Here is a 26,530-nt window from a genome sequence, read left to right on the forward strand (position 1 = left end):
TCTTTTGAGCATAATTAATATAGCAATCTTTACGTCTTTACATCATTTTAGCACATAGTACGACATTACAAATTAGCATATGTGGCCGTACGCAGGCAATGATAAGAATAGTATGGAATAAATCAGCGTCATGTGACCGATTCAATCTTATCCTCTTATCCCGCAAACCACTTCCACGCCATTAATTTGCCCCAATGAAGTTGTTAGCTGAGATTCCGCCCGAAGACGTCAGCTGCAGCGCAAGGTAATATAAACTGTGAGACAGGGTTCAGGGTCGGTTGCGGAGATGCGGACTGCCACACGGTGGAGCACAGTCAAATGAATTAATTTCTCAAACTAAGGAACCACCTGGTATCTTAAACCTCGGAGGGTGGGGGGGACTTTATTTCGAATTCCGCGGCTTAAACTGAGAACCACAACTCCCAACTAGTTTGCTGCAGTTGCTGCTGCGTCTGCCACTTTCTCTGAGAGTTCCAAAAGTGACACGTTAGTAAATGACATCAGTCTCGATGGAATGCAGCAGCATCTTAGAAATTCCATAGCGAAGTAGTGTTTATACCATCTTTAGAAAAACACGAACACATGCACCCTAGCTCGGTAAAAGGAGCGTATTTTCTCAGAGCCTAAAACGGACTGCAATGATTGTGCCCAACGTGAGCATCAGCTGTGGAAGGGCCAACAGCCCGTGGTGCTCGAGTGACAGCATCAGTAATTTGGAAGGGACTACTTCAGACAGGACACTGACCCCGACCGGACACCTGGTCGTCGCTGTGTGTCTGGGTTTCATCGGTGCTTTTGGTTTTTTCAGTAACCTGATAGTGCTGATACTTTTCTGTCGCTACAAGATGCTGCGCTCCCCTATAAACTGCCTGCTAGTGAGCATTTCAGTGAGTGATCTGCTGGTATGCGTGCTGGGAACTCCGTTCAGCTTCGCGGCCAGCACACAGAGACGATGGCTCATCGGACCGGCAGGATGCGTGTGGTACGGTTTTGTCAACGCTTGCTTAGGTGAGTTAGTGTTCGTAAAGGCAAGTGCTGTACCTCAGTTAATACATACCTTTAACTCTAACAAGAGCTGCTGTTTCCTGTATACGGTAGTTTTATGAGTACTTGCGCCCCCGGCAGAACCCGGATACCTATTGTGAAGTGAAAACCCTACAATCAGGTTTTACTCCTCCCTGGTTCATAAATTGTGATTTATTGGCTGCGCTCATTGAGGAATCGTTTTGACACTAAACGCATTGATTGAAATGTTTAATACTAACGGGAAACATTTTATATGCGTCTGTGTTGTTATACAAGCTACATGCATTCACATGCATGTCTTTTCATGTAGACACTGTCTACAGCAGTACTGTATGATGTTGGCTTAACATTGTGTACTGTTCATAAAATTAAATGACCTGTTCCCGATTGTAATTTTTGCTGTTGGTAAAATAGTGTACGCACAGGACCGGCTCCCATTTAAAGAGAAGGACTCAAACTTCTTTTTGGGGACGATAATTACGCAAAATTGGGTTGTTTGAGTTTGTTCGCTAAACAACTGAATTGGATTATATTCTGAGGTATTGTTCTGTTCTATTCTATTTAGCCATATCAGATAAAAACGAATTGTTAAAATATTTAGAACCAAGCTGCATTAGGATAGCATTTCCAGGCAGCTCTGATTAACAGTTTCGACCAGCATGTTGGAGGCTACGAAATGATTGGTGTTTTAAAGTTTGTCAGTTGCTCTATAAAAAGTATAATACCATTAACCTACTTAATCTGGTGATCGGTGGACGTTTTTTATTTTGTCCACGATACATTTTCATTAGTTTTCTACAAATCCGAGTGCGCGAGAGTCTGTGACTCCATAATCGTTTGAAACACCACATGCGGTTTAAAGTAGTACTACAGTGTCTCAGAAATTTTGTTTCAATAAACCATTTTTGAACTCTAGTGCTGAATGAGCGTCGTGGCTGGCAGTAAACACTCACATGGCTCTAAAATATGGTTATGACATGCAATACTTGTTTATTTATTTTTTTATACACGCGTGCTATTCTGCTAGGTAAAATTAAGTCTTGAAGTATAATTGTACTTTAAAGCTCGGTTCATTTGTAATTAAGCTGGATCTGCATATTCCATCCAAGTATTTGTGTGGCTTTAATTTGCAAATTGTCTATCACTACTGAAGATCATATCGAAATATCAATGAAGAAGTAATGATTATACTGCTTATGACAGTATGTATATTCATACAAATTCATATATTTGATGTGTCTTCATATATCCTTAGGTGGCAATATTCAGATAAGTGAAGTGTTCCGATATAGTACGCTATAACTGGAAGAATAAAAAGCATTTCATCTGTGTTTTTAAATAACTTCAGGCTGGCTAAGATACTGATGTATTGCTCTGTGAAGCAATAGGAAAACAATGTGCATGTGTTATGAAGAAGTACAGTAAACTTTGATGCCAGTCAACTACTGTGACTACTACTCAGTGGGTGTTTCAAAGCTCAGCTGAAAAATTTCACTGAACTGCTAAGGTGTTATTTTTCATCATCTCGTGTTCGAGATCACCTATAGGCAGGGCCATTGTCCATTGGGCTACTCTGGGCGACCACCCAGGGCGGCAGGAGGTGAGGGGCGGCACATGAGCGCCGACATAGCAGCCTAGTTTAGTGATGTGGGCTAGCGTGTGCTGTGAACTCAAGGTCAATTTTGTCCAATCATGAAATGTAACACATTGAAAGTTACCAATTACTGTATATCTTTGAAAATACGAAATGGGGGCAGCGAAAACGGTCAGCCTGTTAGACAGCTAGCTAGCCATCTTAAACACATCTAAAGGGAAAAAATGAAGAGACAAGCCATCTGGCAGTGAATTTCGGAAAAATAACTTTTGCTCCTACGTCATCTGTGTTATCACACGAACTCCAGCAGCATATATAGCTGTATGATTGAGTGATTAACGCAACGTCTCATAACATTTTCATAGTAATGTCTGCTGTCTGGCTCTTGTGCTTGTAACTTGCTTGTAACATAGAAATTAAGTAACCCAGGTGGTGTAATAAAGCCTATGGATGGTCGTATTTCTGCGTCGTCTACAGAACTGTCAATACTGCTTTCACTTTCAACGGCTTCAAGGAAGTTAATTTGACAGCGTAGGTGTGTGAGTGATTAACCCTCTGGGGTCTAAGGGTAAAATGAGCTAGTGGTGAACTAGGCCGTGTTTCGTGATCAGCATCTCTGTAAATATGATAAAAACAAAATTGTTAGGAAATGTGACATCAAATCAAACTTTATTTATGTAGCACATTTCCTTCAACAGGTGAAAATTAAACGTGCTTTACAAAAAAGGGGCAAACCACTACCTAATGAAAACAAAACTTAGGAAATGTGACATGGTTACATCATATACAAACAAAGAACCAAACAAACACAACCAGACGAGAGGTAGCCTATAATTTTGAGAAGCAATGGTTAGAATCGTTCGTAGTGTGGGAATTTACAAGCGCGCATATTAGTGAATATTCCTACAAACACACAGAGAATGTAATACAGCACACATTTACAAATAATGCAAGCTATCAACGAAACAACATTAGCTAAACTAAATAAACATTGATATTCCAGCTCAACTACACGCAACTCATCAATAACAATGCCTCAATCTGAAGTAGGCTGTTTAGCTAAGTGGTTATTATATTGCTATTTCCCGAATTTACTTACAGTATGCTGATATCGATTGTGCGAGGACATCAGTTTTAGAATCCTAGCCACGCCACGGGCTATTTATTACCAATATGATCGAAAAACATACAGTCTACCTGACTTCTAACACAACCAGACGCAGAGAGCCTAGCCTATAATTTTGAGATGCAATAGTTTGAATCGTTTGTAGTGTGGGAATTTACAAACGCGCATATTGCTGGATATTCCTACAAACACACAGATACGTTGCAATACAGTACATACATACGAATACAGTACGACATCCAAAACTCAGCTCTCAACCTCGACCTTGCATCTCAAATACAGAACCTTGTCAACTTAATGGTCCGCAGGATTACATATCCTCGGATTGGCCTCCGCCAGACGTGAAAGGTTTGAGAGTTCGGTCAGTGCTGATAAGCTCGCTAGCTTTCCACCCCCACTCGATAACTTCCTTACTGTATTGGGCCGCCTTTGCCTTCGATACACCCCCCTGCTCACGCTAACGTGAAACAAGATGGCTAGCCAACTATTTGTTTAGCAAGCCTGCTAGCTCCCTGCTACATGGCTCTTTCTAAGCTTGTCTACCTCAAATTGTCTGAAGAGCTATGCTCGCGAGCCTGCCTGGCCGCGTGCAGTGCTCTCATGGCCACCAAAGACACTCACCCACTCTGTGTTATGTTCTTGGGTTTTCAACATGCCCAGGAGGCTGACGACATGCCAGAGAGTTGCAGTCACTGCCTGGTGCTGCCCAGGAAGCTGCGGCAGTGGAGAATGAGAGTCGCTGCTACCCATGGCAACAACCTCAGTCAGGAGAACTCGGATAAAAAGGATGACAGCACTACGGTCCCTCGGCCCCCGCAAGGTCCTTCTACCCTGAGCTGAGCTGGGCTGACCAGTCCGACCCAGACTTATTGAGCCTTACCCTCTCCCTCTCCGGTACCCCTATACTGGAGGAAGAGGCACCTAGTCGGAGCATGACGACAAGCCCATTGTGTGTAATGACTCTGGTGAGAAAGACGCTATTCCTTCCACACAGGTAGCACTTGTTAAGGGGACGGCTAGCGCCCAACCCCACACTGTGCTTCTGGGGGTGTGCGAGCGGGCCGCCACCCGTCTCCACATCAAATGGCCAGCTCTTCAGAACCCCACCCATAAGGAGTGGGATGTTTATGATGGGAAATTCCTAGGCCCTCCCATAAGCCCTCGGAAACAGCTTTTCCCAGTCCTTCCTGCTTGTGCTAAGCACATGAAACAACATTGGAAGGACCCTCGCAAGCACGGCTTTTCTGGCCTCGAAGTCAAAGACATAGCCGCCCACGCCATGGGGGAACCCCCAGCTGTCGAACCCTCCATAGCTCAACACCTGAACCCCAAGCAGAGAGGGTTGAGGAGATGAGGACACAGCTCGAGAAGAGGAGCCCTTCCCCTATATTGTGGCTGGAGATTGTCACTGTTAATGATCTGGTCCTGCGCAATTCGAGGCCTGTGGTCGCTCCATAGCCCTGGTTGTAGCTGGTGAGCGGGCCCTGTGGCTTAATTTCTCTGGTCTGCCTGACAGTGAGAAGAGGCACGTTGCAGGCACCCCAGTTGAGCCAGGCCAGCCTCTTTTCAGCCCTGCACTGACTCTCATGCAACAGCGGTGCGATGATAAAAAGAAAGAGGATGAGGCTTTCAAGCGGCTGCAGCGAAGAAACCATCACTCACCCTCGTTGACCCCAACGGAAGTGGTCTGCCTGACAGTCCATGCTCTGGGGCGGCCAGCCCCGTGGACACATGTTCATCTCCCCTCACCAAGAAGAGGAGACTTCAAGTTCAGGGGGATGGCCCCTCTCCCCCAGGGATCCCCCCCCCCCCCATGTTCGCTGTGGTCAGGGCACCAGTTCCCATGTCCGCCAGCCTCAGTCCCCCCCTCTCAACGCCCAGAGAGGGAGACACTGTTCTAACTATACAGGTAGTGTTACCCACATTCAGAGTGCAGAACAACTCGAGGCCATATCTAATAAAGGCTTCTACCCTGAAAGGCTAGAAAATAAAAAAAACTGTGTGAAAAGATTCCCTTCACAACACACAAGGCCTCCCCTGGTTTCGCCACTAGCCCCACTATTCCATTTAGCCTCACCTGGCCAAATTTTCCCACAGTCCTCCACACCGGCAGGGGCACTCAGGAGCCACATCGTAGCCTTACAGGTTGTGTCAGCCCCAGAATGGGTCCTGAGCACAATAGCCAAAGGCTACAGACTCCAGTTCAGAGTGAAACCACCTCGTTTCAACAGAGTCATTTACTCTCAAACCAAAGAGAGTACGGCCATGTTTTAGAGGAGGAAATCTCTTCCCTCTTACACAAAAGGGGCAATCCGTGTGGTTCCAAGAGATCAAGCCTAACACAGCTTTTATTCTCGTTACTTCCTTGTTCCAAAAAGACGGCTCCCTACGTCTGATCTTGGATCTCAGGGTGCTGAACAAACATTTGAGGCAATACAACTTCAAAATGTTAACATACAGCACTCTTTTACATTCAATATGTCAGAACAATTGGTTTCCATCAATCGACCTGAAAGATACCTTTTTCCATGTAGGCATCAACCCCCCCTCACACAAAATTTCTCCGCTTTGCCCATTGCGGTGTTTGCTACAAATACACAGTTCTACCCTTCGGCCTTTCCCTAAGCCCACAGATGTTCTGTCTTTGTGCAGAGGCAGGTCTGGCTCCATTGAGACTAACAGGAGTCAGAATTATGACTTATATAGATGATTGGATTATTGTCCCCAATTCGGAAGTCAGAGTTGTGCAGGACACTCAGCTGGTTCTGACACATCTGTCGTCTCTTGGTTTCAGAGTAGAATCAGAATCAGAATCAGAATCAGAATCAGGTTTATTGCCAAGTAGGTTTACACATACAAGGAATTTGTCTTGGTCAGGTGGTGCATAACAGTGAACATAAAATAAGATAAATAACGTAAGATGAACATAGTGCAGTAAAAAACATAACAGACATAACATAAACATAGTGCAAATGTAAACAGTAAACAATAACAATAGTGCAAGGGGATAAAGTGATTTTAAGTACAGGTGCTGTCTGTTGGTGTCCGTGGGGGTCAGGATAACAGTACAGTGTCAGTGGTATCAGTGGGGGTCCCGGGCCTTGTTGATGAGGCCAGCTGCAGTCGGGAAAAAACTGTTCTTATGACGTGAGGTTTTGGTCCTGATGGACCGCAGCCTCCTGCCGGAGGGGAGTATTTGCAAGAGTTTGTGACCAGGGTGGGAGGGGTCGGCCACAATCTTTCCTGCCCGCCTCAGGGCCCTGGAGGTGTGCAGGTGTGCAGTAAACCTCCCCAAGAGCAATCTCTCTCCATCCCAGAATTTAACGTTCTTGGGAATGGACTAAACTGTTTCAATATGAGCTCGGATATCAGCAGATCGCATCTAATCGCTCAGAGTCTGTCTCTCTCAGTTCAAACCGGGCTCGAGAGTACAGTATCGCACATGCCTTAGGCTGCAAGGGCTGATAGCATCAGCCTCTCAGGTTCTACCACTGGGGCTGTTATGAATGAGGGGCATTATGAGGTAGATTTCATCCCTCAACCTCAGCCCCGTGGGCAATCTCCATCACCACCTCTTGGTGACATGTGAGTGCTACGAAACTCTGCGTCACTGGGAAAGCAGAGACTTTTACACTCAGCGAACCCCTCTTGGGTTCGTTCTCATGAAGAAAGTTGTGACGACAGACACTGCAGAGGCAGAGATTTAGTTGGGCGGCCGTAGATCTCTTTGCCTTGCACAGAAACGCCCACTGTCCTGTGTTTTTCTCGCTACGGGACGAGAATGCGCCTCAGCGTGGATGCACTGGCCCACCCATGGCCCAATGTGGTCCTGTATGCATTCCCCCCCTCGCTCTCATCTCTCCCACTCTAGCCAGAGTGAGAGAACAGAGTTTGACACTGATCCTAATAGCACCCAGGTGGCCAAAATCGGCATAGATGGCAGAGATTATCCATCTCCTTTATACACAACCATGCGCACTCCCATTATGCACAGACTTCCTGGCTCAGGCGAACGGGGAAATATATCAACATAGCTCTTTCGGCTTGGCCCGTGAGAGGCATAACCTTAATGTATTAGGGCTCCTCTCTCATGTGGTTGCTACCATCCAATGTGCGAGAGTGCCCTCTACCAGGTGACTTTATGAAAATAAGTGGCAGGTATTTGAAGGATGGTGTACTTCTCGTCATTCAGTGCCTTACCAGTGCTCTGTTATTGATGTACTGTGCTTTTTACAGAACCTTATGGATAAAGGGAAATCCTTTTAAACCATTAAAGTCTACCTGACAGCTATCACTGCTTGTCATGTTGGTTTCAAAGACTATGCAGTGGGGCAACACTCCCTCATTTGCAGGTTTATGAAGGGGGCTGGCTGTTCTCTGTCTGTTGCTAAAAAGCACATTCCTTCTTGGGATTTATCACTGGTGTTGGAGGCTCTGTCTCTATGGCCATTTGAGCATATAAATGAGATAGAGTTAAAATAGCTGTTTCTCAACACAGCATTGCGGCTTGCTCTAGCTTCAGCTAAGCGAATCAGTGACCTTCCTGCGCTCTCAGTGCTCCTTGTGCTCCTGATATGGATAGGGTTTTTCTTTAGCCCAATTCAGCCTGTATGCCTAAAAGCTTCCCGGCTTTCACATGTGAGGTGTTGGAGCTTGCTGCTTTTCACCCACCACTTTTCTCCTCTCAAGAGGATCAAAGGCTACATATGCTATGTACTGTGCATGTTATCCACACATATATGACAAGGACTAAGGCTTTCAGAAAGAGTGACCAGCTCTTTGTCGCCTGGGGCTTGACCTGCAAAGGAAAAGCCATCTCTAAGAAGCAGCTGTCTGATTAGCTTGTGGAAGCTATTGCTATGGTATATGATTCAAAGGGGATAACACCCCCCTCGGGCCTGAGGGCTCATTCTGCAAGGGGCATGGCTGCATCATGGGCTCTATTCAGTGGGGTCTCCTTGCAGGACATTTGTTCAGCCGCAGGCTGGGTTTCTCCACATACCTTTGCTAGGTTCTACCACCTGGATGTTACCAGGACTCCGGTAGCCCATCGCAGTTCTGGAGGTGAGTTCTGTGTGAAGCTCACGCATCTCCCCAACGTGCTATGTATTTAGTACTTCCTTACATGGGATGTGCCAGACACCCCCTCCCCTCAAGGGGGTAGGCTGCCCTTGCTGGCCTGACAGTGTCTCAGCAGTGGGCATAGGGCAATCTGGGAGTTGTCTATATCTCCCCATAGGTGGATCTCGAACACAAGATGATGAAAGAGAACTTTAGGTTACTGTACCCCAGTTTTCTGAAACATTGAGTGGAGAGGTCCACCAAGACTGCCCTGCTTGCCGTGCATGAGAAGCAAATATGTTCACTGAGGAGTAGTAGCACTGTAGCATCCTATATGCTCTTACAGGAGGGCGGTGCCTCCTGTAGCATTGGATGCGGTACTGTCTGTCAGGGCCAGACTTGGTGCAATTGGATGCTTTTGAGGAGTCATGACTGGATGTCATTCCCCATAGGTGGATTTCTCCACTCAATGTTTCAGAGAACCAGGGTTACAACATTAACCTAAAGTTTTGAAACTCTTTGAACATGTTATTTACCATTGTATATTTGCATGTTTTTGCATACTGTATGTACTGTATGCGGTTGTATGTCTGTTCACTAAGATCAATAGGATGTTTTTTACATTGTGAAGTCTGAGGGAACAGGAGGGAGCTGTCTGTGCAAGGTTCATCTATGAGAACTTTAGAAACTTTCGTGTAGCTATCTAACATGTAGGCTATATGTTATGGTGACAGCATGTACTGTATAGTTAACCTCTTAGCGCAAAGCCCCTAGTGGTCGGCACGCTGGCATGCCCAGATTACTGAACTCAGACATTCAGTGCTACTGCAACCAAAGTACGAGTTAAAAACAGAAACGCGTTGTTTTAGTTTCATAAGTAGACGATACACTACAACTATGCCGAATACGGAGTTTTTCAGCGCCACCATTGTTGCTCTGGTCGTTTAACACGCCTCCCTCCCTGCAGTCTCATCTACAACTAAACCCCCCACCCATGACATAATGGACAATATTGTCTATCTTGGCATTCATAAAAATATTCTTTCACCACTAAAAAATCGTGTTCCGTCATAGCAACAAGATAAACCCAACAATAGCCCTAAGATATGCCAATACAGCAGTGAAAACGCTGCTCACTGAATAACGAAATAAATGAGAAAAAGTTTTTAAAAATTATACCATGTCATTCTACAGTCAATATCTGGGACTAAATATTGAATAAATATACAACCTTAACATTGGTTTTACATGTAGAGATGTCCCTTTTGAGACTGAGTGGTCATACATTGTCTTGGACAATCCCTTTGTGAAATATACACGCATTTGTGATGCCTGGGTATCTTCCAAAATAGCTGTGCCTAATACCACACGTGTTGTTTACGGCGTTGTCGCCCTTTTTAGTACAGTCTGGCTTGATTGACAATTCATTTATTTAGTAAGTGAGCGTATAAGCTTTCTAACAATGTATAACACGTCTAATTCTGCTTTTGGAATAGCGTTTTATAGGTCAGCGTAATCCGGAAATTTTCTTATCATCTCATTCAATTACATGCATGTCCAGCAACAGTTATTACAACTTTTCTATTCAAAATTATCCCATGACTTTGTCAGTCCAAGTGGTTTGTGTGGCACAAAGCTAACTCCCAAGTTCCCGCTAGCAGGAGCCAGACCTCAAGATAATTAAGGAAGCGCAACCAATAGAGCCACGTCAGCCAGTGGCCACACTGTAGAATCTTTATACGCCTTGGTGTTTTGAAGTGAGCGACATAGTTCAGGAGGTAAGAGTGGTTGTCTGGCAGTCGAAGGGTTGCCGGTTCGATCCCCTGCCCTGGGCTTGTCGAAGTGTCCCTGAGCAAGACACCTAACCCCTAATTGCTCCCAATGAGTTGACTGGTACCTTGCATGGCAGCCTTTCACCTTTGGTGTGTGTGTGTGAATGGGTGAATGAGCAGTATCAATTGTAAAAGCGCTATATAAATGCAGTTCATTTACCATTAGCCACTCTGAGGTGCTTGTTGAGCTCATGTACTCAACAAGCACCTCCCCTTATGGATACTGTAAATCCATAAGGGGATGCCAGTCATCAATCCCATTTTGGCATGAGGAAGCACCATGAGTAAAAACATCTGTTAGTTTGTGGGTCCTACAGTGTGGATGGTGCCTTTCACCTACATAACTCATACTTCCAAGACTATGTCTCAGAGGTGGTCAGATCACATATGGAGTTTTGTGATGCTGAAGGGCACATCTATACTGCCCTAAAAAGGCAAAAGACCTTAACTCGCCAGAGTGTAGAACTGAGAAAAATGACTTTAAACTTGTTTTGTTGTCCAGCCAAATGAACTGTGGGAAGAATATTGGAAATGTGGCAATTCTTTGTTTTTTTATTGAAGTTATTTATCTACATAAAAATCTTGAGCTCAAACTTGACCTTTGACCCTTATCTGGAAGTTAATGTACTCTGCCTTTGCATTGTCTGCAAAATAATAAGGGGTCATGCCAAGGCAAAAGGCATTAACTTCCATTTGATCACTCATTTGGTTGCTGATCACTATATTACATTACATTACATTACAGGCATTTGGCAGACGCTCTTATCCAGAGCGACGTACAACAAAGTGTATAACCATACCCAGGAACAAGTATGACGAAACCCCTAGAGAGAAGTACCGGTCCAAGTGCAGGGAACAACCGCATAGTTCAACTTGGACCCTGAAGGTTAAACTGATTAACACTAACAACGAGAACGGCAACAGCGCAGTTTATGCACCTAAGTCACCTACGAAACAGCTGCCTAGTTACAACCCTAAGCTTACAGTCATTTACAGGGAGGTAGGGAGGGATGGGGAGAGGTGCAGCCTGAAGAGGTGAGTCTTCAGTCGTTGTTTGAAATGGGTCATTGCTTCAGCCGTTCTGACCTCCACAGGGAGGTCATTCCACCATCGTGGGGCCAGAACAGACAGGAGACGTGTTCTGGAAGTGCAGGTGCGAAGAGGGGGAGGTGCTAGGCGTCCTGAGGTAGCAGAACGGAGGGATCTGGCTGGCATGTAGGGTTTGAATATCTGGTGGAGGTATGCTGGGGCTGATCCCTTGACTGCCTGGTATGCTAGGACCAATGTTTTAAATTTGATGCGAGCTATAACAGGCAGCCAGTGGAGGGTAGTGAGCAGGGGAGTGACGTGGGAGTGTCTGGGGAGGTTGAAGACCAAACGAGCCGCAGCATTCTGAATGAGTTGCAGGGGTCTGGTGGCAGATGCCAGTAGTCCAGCCAGAAGAGAGTTGCAGTAGTCCAGGCGGGATAGAACCATTGCTTGGACCAGGAGCTGGGTTGAGTAGGTGGTGAGAAAGGGATGGATTCTGCGGATGTTATACAGAAAAAATCTGCATGCCCGGCTTACTGCTGCGATGTTCTTGGAGAGGGACAGCCTGTTGTCCATCACCACTCCGAGATTCTTGGCACAGGGTGATGATGTCACTAAGGTGTCCCCTAGGGAAATGGAAAAGTCGAGGAGGGGAGAGGATAGAGCAAGAATAAAGATTAGCTCCGTCTTTCCCGGGTTGAGCTGATATAAAATCAGTATATGATAATAATGATAACATCTACATAAAATCTAGTGATCATGGCACAATTAGGCTTAGATTAGATTCATTGCTTTTCTGACATGACAAATGTAGACACAGATGACATCGATCAAACAAAATAGTTTTGCATGTGGAAGGATAACGTTTTGTGTTTATTCGTGTTTATTAATGCAACGAATAGTAAAGGATACAAGACTTGTGTTTTGGATTTAATTGGATGAATGCCAGAGTAGGATACTCAAGGACGACTCATGTTATGGATTTAACGTGTTGAACGCCAGCGAGTAATGCTCAAAACTCAAAAAAAATGTTGTGGATTTAACTTCTCAAAGGACGTTGTTTGCAATGGATTTTTATCAGGTTACAAAAAAAGGTAGGCTATCTACTTGTAAATTGTTACTGCTGAGCTTGTGTGTGTGTGATTAAGCTATTTAGGAGGTGTGTCATGTGTCTATGCGAGCCCTAAACCACTCGCGCTGTTTCCCTGGCTGTCAGTGTCGGGCTGTCACAGGCTGGCACTGACTAGCCTGCATGACACGAAAAAAGAATTAATTGCGTATGATTTACGATTACTTATAGCTGGCAAGCCATCTAGTTATTGTTTGTTTCCAATGCTTTCTTTGCATTCTGATCGCATATGGGAGAAGTTTGGTTTTGTTTGTGAAGTAGTTAGCCTAAGCTAGCTAACACTACCTCGCGCTAGCTAGCTAACAAGTAATTTGAGTAGACTATCTATCTATCTTATCTATCAGCCTAATCTTTCTTACCTTGATTTTGGTGGGTGCGTTTCAAAGCCATCTCTAGCAACATTTTCCCTCGAGAGCAATGGGCCATTCTTAAAAGCTAGATGTAACGTTAGTAAAAACAACCACTGCAACACTATATTTGCTTTACACTTTATTCAAGCTACTGTGTGTGTCTCAGAACTGCTTCGTTGACACATAGGCGTAACTCCACTTTGATGCGCAGCAAGACAAAGGCAGAGTACCTTAAGTTAAGGCTTAACTCAATTTGAGCGTTCCTGAGTGCAGCGAAACAAAGACAAAGAACCGTAACTGATGTTACGGGATTCTGCCTTGGCTTCTCTTGGGCTTTGGATGTTACGGCAAAGACAACCCACTATTTTCTCCAAAAAACAACAAAATTGACTCAAGATATTTGTCCACACGATAAAGCAGATCTTTAATGTTCCAAAAATGACAGTTTTGGAACATTAGGCCTTTTGCCTTTGCACGGCAGTATAGTGTATGGTTGTTTGCACATCACCCAGGGAGAATGAGAGAGTATGTGCCGTTGATTGGAGGTGCCTTGCCAGATGGAGTGGAGAGGCAGAGGTAGGAGGTCCCTGGGGTGGGCGGGGGGTGACTCCTTGCTGGTGGACAGGGCAGCTTCACTTAGGAAAATACATGTGAGGCAGAGGCTGTTTGCAGGAGAAGCAGGCATGCTGCTAAGGGCCATAACAGTAAGAAAAAGGGCTTCTCCGGGGAGCGGTACTTTACTCATGATGGATTCAGGGCCTGGGCCAGTACTCAATTCATGTAAGTCCAGCTCTGTTTGTGTGCCTCGGAGTGGGCAGTATGTCATCTAATTTAAAAATACTTGAGCAGTAGTAGTAGTTGCCGTAGTAGTACTAGTAGTTGTAAGACTAAAGTTCATTGTATGGTCTTAAATACATAGCATCCTCTGACACTGGGAAGGGCCTGAGAAGGCTCAGTGACAGGGAACATGTCAGATACCTGCTCTGAGAGCTTATCGGAGCTGAATGTGGCAGACATGCCTGTCCCCTGTGCAGATAAGTCTGAAACGTTCCTTCCTACAATTCTTATGGAGCGGAGCTTCTCGGATACCACCCACATTTCCTGAAGCGTGGGTCATTGATCTCATTGACCAGAAGCAAAGGCTGTCCCTGAAGGTCGGAGACTGCCTGAGATTGAATCGGCTGACAGGGATAAGAAGTGCGCTTAAAGCGTTTCTCCGGTGAAGGCTGTTGGAAGTTGGCAGAAGTATCAGCTGAAATGTGTTATGACCAGCTCATTCAGTCTACAACAATTAAGGGAGGTCCACACGGTAAACCTTAGTTAAATCAACATTTTAATTCAGTAAATGATAAGAATGGTGCAAGAACAAAGGAAAAACAAAACAAACAAGCCAGAGGGTGCCAGGGGTCCGTCTGTCCAGGTCACTGAGGAAGCCTGGCTTTTTTGCTCTTCCTCACAGGTGCAGACGGTAAAGCCAGGCAAGCAAATTGGCGGGCCCAGCACCTACAACAGAAAACAGAGACAAACAGCCTGGGAAGAACAGACGGCCCGGGCCGTCACACCGCCCCCCCCCCCCCCCATAAAACGGAGACCCACTAGGGTCTTCGTAAGCATCAAACCAAGGCCCGAAACAAAGCATCTGCCATTACATTCTCCCGACCTCTGATATGACAAATGTTCAGTGTGTACGATTGCAGGAACAATAACCAGTGCATCAGTCGTTGGTTGCTGTTCTGCATGCTGGATAGGAAAGTCAGGAGGTTATGGTCAGTGAACATTGTGACTGGCGTTGACCCTGAACCCACATATCCCTCAAAGAACTGTAAGGACCAGATCAATGCCAGTGCCTCCTTTTTTAAAACTTCCACAACTTTTCCACGAGAAGAAACAGACCGGGTGATCAATACCCCCTTCCCTTTCTTGCACCAGTACAGCTCTGGCACCAACTCCACTGTCATCCACCTGAATTTTAAAGGGCATCTCAAATTTTGCAAGCACAAGGAGAGCAACATAGCAGGTTTTTCACAGTAACAAAAGTAGCCTGACACCCACACGCCCACACTCCAAACAGAGCGCAACTTGAGACCAAAACAATGCAACTCAGTGCACAACCATAAAGAGGATTGATTAAGAAAGGAGCCTCCCCCCTAAACTGCCTAGCCCAAATTTAACTAGCTCAACCCTAGTCTTCGTATACGTACTAGTGGTGGATACTTGCGCACCTAGAACCTGCTTGCATTGGGGAAGGCTAACTGCCCCAGCCAATGCTACGGATGGTGCCCCCGAGACAACTGCTGCTAACCACGTGGACAACATACAGTAATAACAAAGCAGCCTCAACAATCCCTCCTGATGAGGAATTGCTGATACAGCCTAAACTGGGATAACAAATGAATGCTCCAGCCACAATGAGGACTATCCAGTCACAACTCTCTCCCACAGCCACACGCTGTATGAACACATACCACCGTCCTGCAATTGCATACAGTTCACCTCAGGAAACAGAACTTTGATGGCACACAAAGAAACCCAAGGTCTACATGCTCCACTCCTTAACCTGTAGGAAACAAAGAAAACCAGCATCAACCCAAAACAAAACAATCAACTACAATCAGCTACCATAGGCCTCCCAAACCTTTTTTCTTTTTTGCACCAACAAACATACCATCTACACTACCAACATCTAGGGTTTCTCAACACAAACAAATTGCTTTAATTTCAGAAACCCGGATGCTAAATTGGACAAGCCCCTATTTCATAACAAGCTCATTCAGACCACAACAATTAAGGGAGGTCCACACGGTAAGCCTTAGTTAAATCAACATTTTAATTTAAGTAAATGATAAGAATGGTGCAAGAACAAAAGAAAAACAAAACAATTAAGCCAGAGGGTGCCAGGGGTCCGTCTGTCCAGGTCACTGAGGAAGCCTGGCTTTTATGCTCTTCCTCACGGGTGCAGACGGTCACTAATCAAGGGCAGGCGGAGCCCCACAGTAAACAGGAAGCTATGCAAGCAAATTTGGCGGGCCCAGAACCTACAACAGAAAACAGAGACAAACAGCCTAGGAAGAACAGACGGCCGGGGCCGTCACATATGCAAAGATGTAAATGCATTCCTTGCATTTTGGGGTCCAAGACAAGACATGAAAAGAAGGTGTTTATACACTGGAGGCTGCTTTGTTTGACAGCATGTGCATAAATGCAGTTCACAATATTTCAAAGGTAATGCAGATAGAACCGCTCGTATAACAAAATTCTTCATGGCCAGTCACACGTGCTGTATCAAGCTTACTATAATGAGTGGAAAAGCCACCTAAGCAAAGCCACAGTGCACAGTGTTATTCCTTATTTCTTAGTTTTTCTAAATGCACAATTTTGAAAGGTGCAGGGTAGAAAATTCAGTTATTTCAGCAGATAAGGTTCTGATGCATGGGCATGAGTGTTGTACATGGGTTATTAATGGACGATTCCAAAAGCATCATGGAGTGGTGCAGCGATCAGTCTGTGCAAACAGCCAGTAAGTCTGGTGCGTCAATGTCTATATAATCCTCCCAGAGCTGCCCAACACACAACACACATTGAACAAGATAGGTAGGGGAGACATACGGCTCAGTAACGTAAACACTTGTTCAGGGACAATGTATACAGCTTAAACAGGAGGAAAGGATGGGGCCTTCATCTTGATCTTCTTGAAGGACTCACACATGCACCAAGCTAGGCCAGTGGGGGAGACTTACAGCTAGTAATGAAGCCTGTACACTGATAACTAATGTGTGAAGGAAGCTGACAGAATCATAAATTTCATAAACAGTTGTCTGGGTACTCCAGTCATGTGACATGGGATATTCCTATCCCCGGCAGTCCATTTGGCATTAGTAAGCTAGCACAGAAGTGATTGTCGTTGTGGTGCAATTAAGAAGGAATAAAGGTTATGAGATGAATGTAGTGACAGTGAAGTCATATGAACACTCTGTCTAGGTCATTGAGATTGCTGCACATAAGCCCAATTAGCTAGCTATCTGTCACTATCTGTTACCTAAAAAGGTTTATCATTGTTTGTAGGAGATTATATCCTAAAATCTAATGCTTCATATAAGATGAATGATCATCTAATGGTTATTTTGATTTGTAACATTGTTGTTTCAATGCCTGATGATACCTGATAAATAACTAGACTTTGTGGTTTTAATGCGGATTCTTGTCACAGGTAAATTTCGCCATACCTTGGCAAGTATAGTATAGTATTTAGTTTGGGCAAGTCAATTTCTTTCTAACTTACCTGACTGGGCAAGTATGAAATAACTGTTGGACCCTGATTTTGATATGGCCTTTTGATGAATTAATATATTTTTGTTGGCGAAACATAAAAAGTTATGGTAATAACATTTGATGTGGACATTCAATTTTATAATTATTTCTGTAGTATAAACACTGCCATTAAGATTAATTAAAATGATTACATTTTGTTATCATTATCTGTCCTGGAGGGAATGGCCCTTTAAAAGGTGAATAACTACTCATATTACTCATACTGGTATATTTCATCTTTAGATTTCTATAATGCTCTTACTAGAGCTCTTACTCCTTTACTCATTTCAGCTAATTTACCTGAGATACCTGATGTTGTCATCAATTTATAGGGTTCACCGTATGCTATTTTGGAGTTACCTGAAGTGTATTTTCGTTTTGTAAACCACAATCACTGATGTCCCTATACCATGTGTAGCTGGTAGGTCATGAGAAACTTCTTTTGGTATCTACATATATTTCATTGCACACAAAAACTGTCTGGGTCTAACAAAAACATGCAGTAAATCTAACATAATGTCAGAAGTTCCCAAAAGTGAACTCTGATTTTAAAACAAGGGGCGCATAGGAGTGCAGGCATAGCTGACCAGTATTATTTCTGGGTTGTACAAGACTGTCTGTTATACTTAGGTGCATCCTGTTTTTACATTTAAACATCACCATCAAAGCTACCATACAAGTATTGGAATAATGTATTCCCTCATTGTCAATTTAGCTGCATTTTCCATAATTCCATAATTTTGGAGGACAGAACAAAGTATTGCAGTAGCATAGTCTAGATGGTATAAAGCTTGGGTAATTGTCCCAACATCAGACATGAATATGAATGACCTTACTTTTGCTATATTTCTGAGTTGATAAAAATAAACTAGTGATGTTTTAATATGTGAAACTATATATACTGAGGCTGAGATTAGCTATCTCTAGAGTTTTAACCTCAGACATGTTCAGCAGGTTATATTGTAGATTGGATCCATGTAAAATTTAGTGTCATCCAGCTTTATATATATATATATATATATATATATATATATATATATATATATATTGGTTGAACTAGCTATCCCATGACTTAGCAGTTACTCAGAATATCATATAGCCATGGAGACACAAAATCATCACCCAGAGGGAGCCTCATACTCTGAAAACAATAAGGGACCAAGAGTTGTGCTAAGTGGCAGTCCACTGTAATACTTGCTTTTTGTTACATGGAACGTAACAAAAGAATAGCAAACATTTTTGTTTTTTTAAGGTAGGATTGAAGGATATTTAGACTTTCTCCTATTCCTATTCTGTTTTTAAGCAATAGTAATGTTGTGTGATCCACTGTATCGAAAATGATCTTAGCTGAATATCATTTACCACATTAACCAAGGCAGTGTCACAACTATGATGGGACTGAAGTCCTGACTGAAACTTTTCAAGGAGGTTGTTGGCTGACAGATATTGGCTGAGTTGAAGAAAGACCACCTTTTCAATTATGCTATCGTGACAGCGGGGGTTAGAAATTGATCAACAAGACCAGGTCAAAACCTAGTATATGGCCGGACCGTGTATTGGTGTAACGCCATAACTCGGCCACCAATGGTGTAACTGCATCACTCAGTGACTCAGTCACAGTCATTCGCGTTTATAGGGCTGGCCCCGCTGTTGCGGTCCAGCCAAAAAGTACTTAAAAAGTTAAGCTAGGTTATATTTTCAGTAAAGGTTTGACAATTTCTGTTTTAAGGCTGGCAGGAGAGTTTTAGGGCTCCCTGTGGAGACTAAACTGATTACAGTTTGGAGTACATCACCTGAAAAGGTGCTAAAAAAAGAACGTCATTAAAAATTGGTAGGAATGGGAACCAATGTGCAGGTTACTGCTTTCATCTGCAAAATTATCTGTTTTCAGCAGGATCTCAGCATCAATTTGATGAAAAGTTTTAAATTTGTAGAATCTTGGCTTGGACAGAACAAGGTGAATTTTTTTTCTTTCGGTGTTAACTTCAGAATTCTACTGACAATTGTTGATTTTTTATTTGTGTATACATCTGGAAGTATGCCTTAGTATAACCACCAATTTTCCCTTGTTATACCTCTAAAGATTAACCAGGCAGTGGCAGTGGGTAGCAATTTCTTAAATGTGTTTCTGACAGTGTGATACATCTGCATTGTGGTGGCAACTACTATGTACTGTCAGTCTCCTGATATGAACCAATACATGTCCAGAGAGCAAAACACTAAGGGCTATTTTGCCAGTACAAACACTTTATCCCCATAATACAATGGTAAATAATACAGTGGTTTTCTACTTCTTTTTTTTCAAGATACGCAGTTTGGCGCAAAATGGTTCTGCTAGAAATAATTGGTAGTCATTTGTAAATTAGGCTAGTTGCTCTAAATAATTTAAGAAAATGTGCTTCCAGTTTTAGTGCTCCTTATTTGAAACCAAACTGGCACTAAGAGAATGTTGTAAACTTGATTTATTACAAAATTTGTTTAAAAGAAGGCATTTTCATAAATCCAACCAATACAGTATATTACTGCATATTAATACTGTATATTGATCACAGTGATGCTTCCTGGTTTATGTCTTGAATTAAACAAGAAAACCTTTTTTTCCTAATTTACTATCACATGAAGGCTTAAAGAAAAAAATCATCACTTTATGTGACATATGTGCTATGGTTCTAAAACACCACCTCTCTCATGCCATTACAAACATTTTAGACAAGGAACCTGGTCTTTGGTAGCTGAAGTGTTATCAGTGTCCTGCAGAAATTGTCTGGCTTACATTTCTGCTGCTGCTCTGATGGCTGGTTTAAATTAGTAATATAGTATGCCGTCTACTTCATGTTATCTCACAGTTGCTTCAACTTTGTGAGGTGTCAGTATGGAACCCACTTCATGGGTAAGGAAGCCACGTTTATTGCTGATGCACCGATATCCCTACTTTGATACCACTTTTGCAGTACCCATCACAGGATATCAGGCTACCTGGAAAACATATCATAAGCATCATAAGTTCTAATACTGGTCCACGAGACTGCTGATGCACTAAAACATTTTTTTGCTTGTTCCACCAGATTAAACTTGTTTAGAAAACCATGAAGGAAACAACTGAATTTGAGTAACAACAGACTAGAGCTTCATTCCTCAGCACATAATACCTTGTGTGAAGTAGAACTGCAAATATAGGAGCACCTTAGCTCATAATTTGTTCTTGTTTGGCTCTGCAAAGCATCAGGCTTCAGCACTGGTAGGATTAGGATTCAGTTTTAGCTGAACATGTCAATACACGAAATACCAGTAATAGGACCATATTCACCTGAACGCAAACTTAGTTTCATTATCACTTTAGCTTGCAGCATGCTGTCATGACCCTTCATAACTGCAGAAAACATTACGTAACCTTATAGATTCTAGTATATTCTAGCTGCCACATTGCATCTTGCGAGCTGTCGCACTGGTTAAATCTTTTTTTCATCATGGATTTTGACAAGCCTGATCCATTTGGTAATTTCCTTGAATCACTGTGTGCCGAAGTGAGAGGAGAGTCACTGCTGGGATGTGTAATTCAATATCGAGAAGCAGACTACAATTTTTGTGCAACTCATTGCAATTTTCTGGTCAATCTGGTGTAATTTTAACTCTGGCCACCTGCCAGCTTTCATGGATTATATGCTGTCTAATTTGACTTTGATATAAATCCCAAAAGCAGGAGAAATACATACTTTACATTTATTGTTCATTGTCTTTTTTCATTTTTATCATTTTAATTTCTGTACTTGTTTCTATTTTTAATGGCTGTTTTTATACTGCATTGTTGTCCTGATGTATAGTATTTTGTTCTTTTTCGTATACCCATTTGTAATGAAATTAATAACAATAAACACAATTTAAACAATCTTTTTGTTTTAATTGGGTGTAGTTAAAGTAATAGCTACAGTACTGGCACAAATTATGGATTATGGATAGACTGCATTTATAAACAGTTTGATGATTAATGCAATATTTTGCAACATTCTTTCTTTTTGGTGTAATAAATGTAGCATATAATAAATGTAATATCAACATAAAATGAAAATATAGAAATAATTAACATTTGTGTTATAGAAGTAATAATCATTACAAATTCCTATATATATTTGTTCATGCCAACATAACTGAGCAGTTTAATGTATCTAACTGGTGGAAATTTTATAATCAGCTTGAAAAAGTTTTGAGCAAGAGAAAGTTTGGCTTGTACACTTCATTTCAGATTAAGGATGGCCACAGAATGTTATTACCACTTGTTGTCAAGAAAATATTTTGAATAGGGAAGAAGCGGCAGAATTGTAACAATTTTCATTTTTTACAAATGCAATCAAAAGCTGTGAAATTTCTGCAATAGGTCAGACTAAGTTTGAGGTGATTACAAACAGTTTGTGTACAATGTAAATGAGCAATCAAAAGAGCATACAGTGCATGGATGTTTAAACCAGCATCCAATTAGGCAGGTCATGTTTTTTTGTTGTTGCCAAAAACGTACGCAGGATTGGATGTGTTGTGGTTTCATAATGTTTTAAATACACATATTTTGTCTATGTAGTCATGTCAAAACTATGCTGATTTGGATCCTGGAGACAAATGACTGAAATAAGTGTATTTAACACATGACGAAACCACAACTCATCCAATCAAAGAAATTTTTCTTTCTTTCATTTGAGCAACACCGAGTCATTTTACTTCTGTGAATCACTTTAATTGTATGGTCTTTCCTGGTTTTATTTTGTTTAATAAATCTTCTGTCATTATTTATTAGTTATAGCATATCAATTTAGTTACAGGTTTAATGGGAAATTAAAACTGGTCCATAATAAATGTTAAGGCAATGTTTTCTTAATGTTTTATTAAATCTGACAGAAGAAAATTTGAACAAATTCAAACAAATTTCTCTAATTTTTGGGATTCCTTCAAAACTCAATTTTTGAAAAACATGACAGCCCAACTCCCCCACAAAAGAAGATAAATATCTGATTAGTGTGTCCTTATCCTTGTTTTCTATTACAGTCGTAGACTATGGAAATTGGCAGTACACCCTGCGCAATGTGCTTGGCTCTTAAAGGGAATCAAAAGAGGTCATTAGATTGGCTGTTAATTAAATCCAGCGACACCACACCCACTGATATATATTTGGTATAATCCAGCCCATTTTCCAGGTACACCCCATGATTTCAGCTGTATGCTCCTTGTCTCTGGTCATAAAAATACAAACATTCACTAGCCACGCTCAGTGCACCCATGCTCCGTGCCATTGACTGCGCCCTTGCACCGTGCAATATTGATTCCAGAAAATAGCACCCTGTGTGTTTTGGAATATGGCATGTATTTCAGAATGTATTGTATTCACAAGAAACCAGATACCACTTCCTGATCTATCCAGTTCTCAAACGCTGATTAATGTCAATGTTAATGTCACAGGGTCAGAAACGGCAACAGGGGATGACAGCTGCTTGTGAAATCTATCACGGCTGTGCCCTTGCACCAGGGCTGTAAATTAACTTTTTTTATTAGCCAGTAAGGTCAAAAACTTTGTAACAGAAAAAATGTAGAACAAACCTTATTACATTAAAAATGACATGGTATGCTTTATAATAAAACACAAATTCATGAATGACTTGTAAACAACAGACAGAGGAGTTCATACGTATTTGGGTAGTGACACAATCTTTGTTCTTTTGGCTTGTATTCTAGCAGTGCTGACTGTGAGCTTTAATATAAGGGTATTGACATCCACAAGGTAATCTGTGTAGAAGCTTTTTATATATAGTTTTAGGGGACCAAAGTAATTGGACAAGTTAACAATCTTTTGCATTTGATGACTGCCTGAAAACTCATATTTCACTGGATGCTGGGTGTCTTCCCTGGCGATGCTCTGCCAGGTCTGTACTGCAGCCATCTTCAGCAAGTGAAACACATGTTCAGTTGGATTCAGATTGGTTGATTGTTTTAGCCTGCCAAGAACATTGGCCCTGAAGAATTATTTATTTGCTTTAGCAGTGTGTTTGGGGTTCAGTGTGTCCTGCTGCAAGGTGAACTGCTGTCCAGTGAGTTTCAAGGCATTTGGTTTGATCTGAGCAGATGAGATGTTTCTGTGCACTTCAGAATTCATCCTGCTGCTGTCATCAGCAGTCAATAGATACAAGTGAACCAATTTCAGTGGCAGCCATACTGTACATTCCCGAGCCATGAAACTATCTCCACCATTTTTCAAAGATGAGGGGGTGCTTTGGATCATGAGCAGTTACTTTCTTTCTCCACATTTTTCTTTCCACCACTTTGGTAAAGGTTAATACTCATCTCATCTGTCCATAAGATTTTTTTTGTGAACTTTACAGTTATTTAATGCAAACTCGAGCCTGGCCATTCTGTTCTTGAAGTTTACCAGTGATTTGCATCTTGCGATCAACCCTCTGAGGTTATGCTGGTGTAGGCTTCCCTTTATTTTAGTCTGGGTCAATTGGTTCCCGGTCTGCACGATCATTTACACCTTTCTTCTTTCAGATTTCCATATGGGCATTTGAAGCAAATAAAATAGCAGTCCTGCTATAAAACACAGGACACGCAAAATTATCTTTCTCATGAAGACAGAATAACTTATTCTCACAGCAGATTCAGGCTTCTCTCTTGGGTTTCCTTTTTCTTATGAAGGGTATAGGAATCATGTATCTATCTGAGGAGGCTTTTGGGTAGTTATTTTCCCAAGAAGTTTTAAATATTTCATGTGTTGACATGCTTTCAGTCATGCCTTCATTTATTAATTTATTTTAAAAAGTGATGTGATAATAGAGACAGCATGTGCAGTGGAGCCATTCAGACAGAGGGAGATACCTCTTAGCTGTTGTGTCTGCCACATCCCTGCCCTTGTGGTACTGAATCGAGTCTGGCTAGATCAAACAGTTCAAAGAACAGGCCATGGAGAAGGGGGAGAAGTGAAGTGGTGTATGTTTCACAAAGCATTGATCTCAATCTAACCAAATGTTGATTCCTGAAGCCTCATCACTACCATTGATGAGATTCACTGATCATTGACCTTGTGGCCAGCAGAGGGGTTTGGTGCCATTGAGCATTGAGGTGTGGTGGGCTGCCATGGTGTAAGTGCCAACCACCTCCCCACCCTCGACTCTGTCCAACTGTCCCCTGGGATATCTCTAATCCTTATGAGTTAGTTGCTAATGAAAAACAAATATTGATCTGTACCATGTGAGAAATTATTAATAATAAACATGATGAATATTTTACAGACATGAAACTATTGATTGCCTGTTTTTAACACATTAAGGAATGTTTTTGAAAAGTATTAATATATTAATGTTTTTGGCAAGATTGAAAGTGTCAATCAAATCTGGATTACTATACATTTCTGTTATTTGATTTTTGAATATTCTGTAGCTCACAAGATCAAGTATGTGCACGATTAAAGCCCCCATGTTTCCCCAAAGTACTGTTCTGAAACTGGAAAAAGAAATCAACGTTTTGACGTTCTACATTCATGCAGGCTTTCATCAAAAAATTGATAATTTCACTGAATTATCTTGTTATGTGCATGCTTCTTTGGCTGAGCTTCATAAACACTGATGATATGAAAAAAACATCTTTACTTTTTGTTCAACTAGAACATTGGTTTTCAAACTTGGCCCTGGGGCCCACAGTGTATGCTGGTTTTTATATAGCCAATCTCTTACTCTATTAAGGTTGTTTAATGTGTTGAAGCTCTTTTATACTTTTTTTCTTACTCTTATTAACACAATGCAGCTTTGATTCATTATCGTTTGATTTGTCTTTGAATTTTTAATCTACAAAATAGCAGGTGGCCACACTTTTTTACCATTTACTTGATCAATTTTAAAGTTTTTATTTTTTAGTTTTTACCACTTTCTGTGTAATGGTTTAAAATTTAGCACAATAAACACAAACATTTCAAACTATATTTTAAAATGGGACTTTTGTAGTACTTTGTGGTTTGCATAGCAACTGTATTTCTGACATAACGTGGTTTAAGAGGCTAAATAATCCCTCAAAACATTAAAAAAAAAAACATTAAGAGAATTAAGAAAAAGCTTGTTAAAATTCTGGGATTGCAAGTGATGTTTGAATAAAAACCAGCATACACATACACACACCCAAAGCCAAGTTTGAGATCCACTGATCTAAAATGCAACTAGGAATTTGATCAACAAATCCTCATCTGAGTACAGCACTCAGGAGCTTGAAATTTCCCATTGTGGGATCGCAGAGGGCTCATGGTTTCTGTTCTATTTTTTTGCATTACATTGCAATCACTTTGCAGTCTCGAGAATATTGGTGTTACTTTTAGAAAAATGCTGTTACAGTATGATACATACAGAGATATATTTGTTCTCAATGTGCCATTGCTGTTATTCCAACCTCATTCCAAATCCAAAATGTATCATGAGATTTGGACTTGGACAGTCAAAAAAAAGAACATGTATGTTCAAACTGGAAATGCTGGTGTGCTGTAAGGAGATGTGAAATTTCTCCCTTCCAAAACAAAAACCTCAGTGGGCTGTTTCATCACGTCTCCATCAAACTCTTGACTGTAGCAAGCCGCAACTGGGACAGCCAGAACTGAATTTAATATCCACAGAATTCCCTGCTTTCAAAACATGAGGTGTGTAGTTCATAACTGAGGATACCTGGATGTGTGAGGAGCTGGCTCTCACAGCTGTGGTATTTGCCCACCCTCTCTAAATTACCTTTAGCTTGAGTCTGTGAAATAGCTTGTCAGACTTTTTGTGTGCTAAGCTTACGCTGCCAAAATAAGCGTTCTGTACTGGCTGTTGAAATGTGAGCACTGAGGTGAGGCCTCAATTATATATGTACTGAGAAAAATATTTGGAGGATCAGGCAATGAATTTAGTTACTGCTTGTGTCTTTAGCTTAATAATCTTTAAACACACACAGATATAATTAAGGATGTAATTAAGGCCAAGTGTACAAAGTCTGTTTGAGCTATGGAAGATATTTGTCAGCTGCTAGTATTGTTTGTTTTTTAACCTAAGGCACCCGCAGTGGTTCTGTGAGAAAGTAAAT

At 41.9% G+C, this 26,530-nt stretch overlaps 1 protein-coding gene across 1 annotated transcript in view; it reads left to right on the top strand.

The window, feature by feature from the left end:
• The first annotated feature begins 401 nt into the window (after positions 1-401).
• LOC135253377 (parapinopsin-like) overlaps positions 402-26,530 on the top strand; it is a 74,687-nt gene continuing 48,558 nt past the window's right edge. Inside the window, exon 1 of the mRNA XM_064332582.1 lies at positions 402-1,008. Within this exon, the coding sequence (XP_064188652.1) occupies positions 639-1,008 (370 nt within the window). The 5' untranslated portion in view covers positions 402-638. The remainder of the gene's footprint in view (positions 1,009-26,530) is intronic.

Source organism: Anguilla rostrata, chromosome 4 (genome assembly GCF_018555375.3).
Source record: "Anguilla rostrata isolate EN2019 chromosome 4, ASM1855537v3, whole genome shotgun sequence".
In the NCBI taxonomy this organism is placed as follows: Eukaryota; Metazoa; Chordata; class Actinopteri; order Anguilliformes; family Anguillidae; genus Anguilla; species Anguilla rostrata.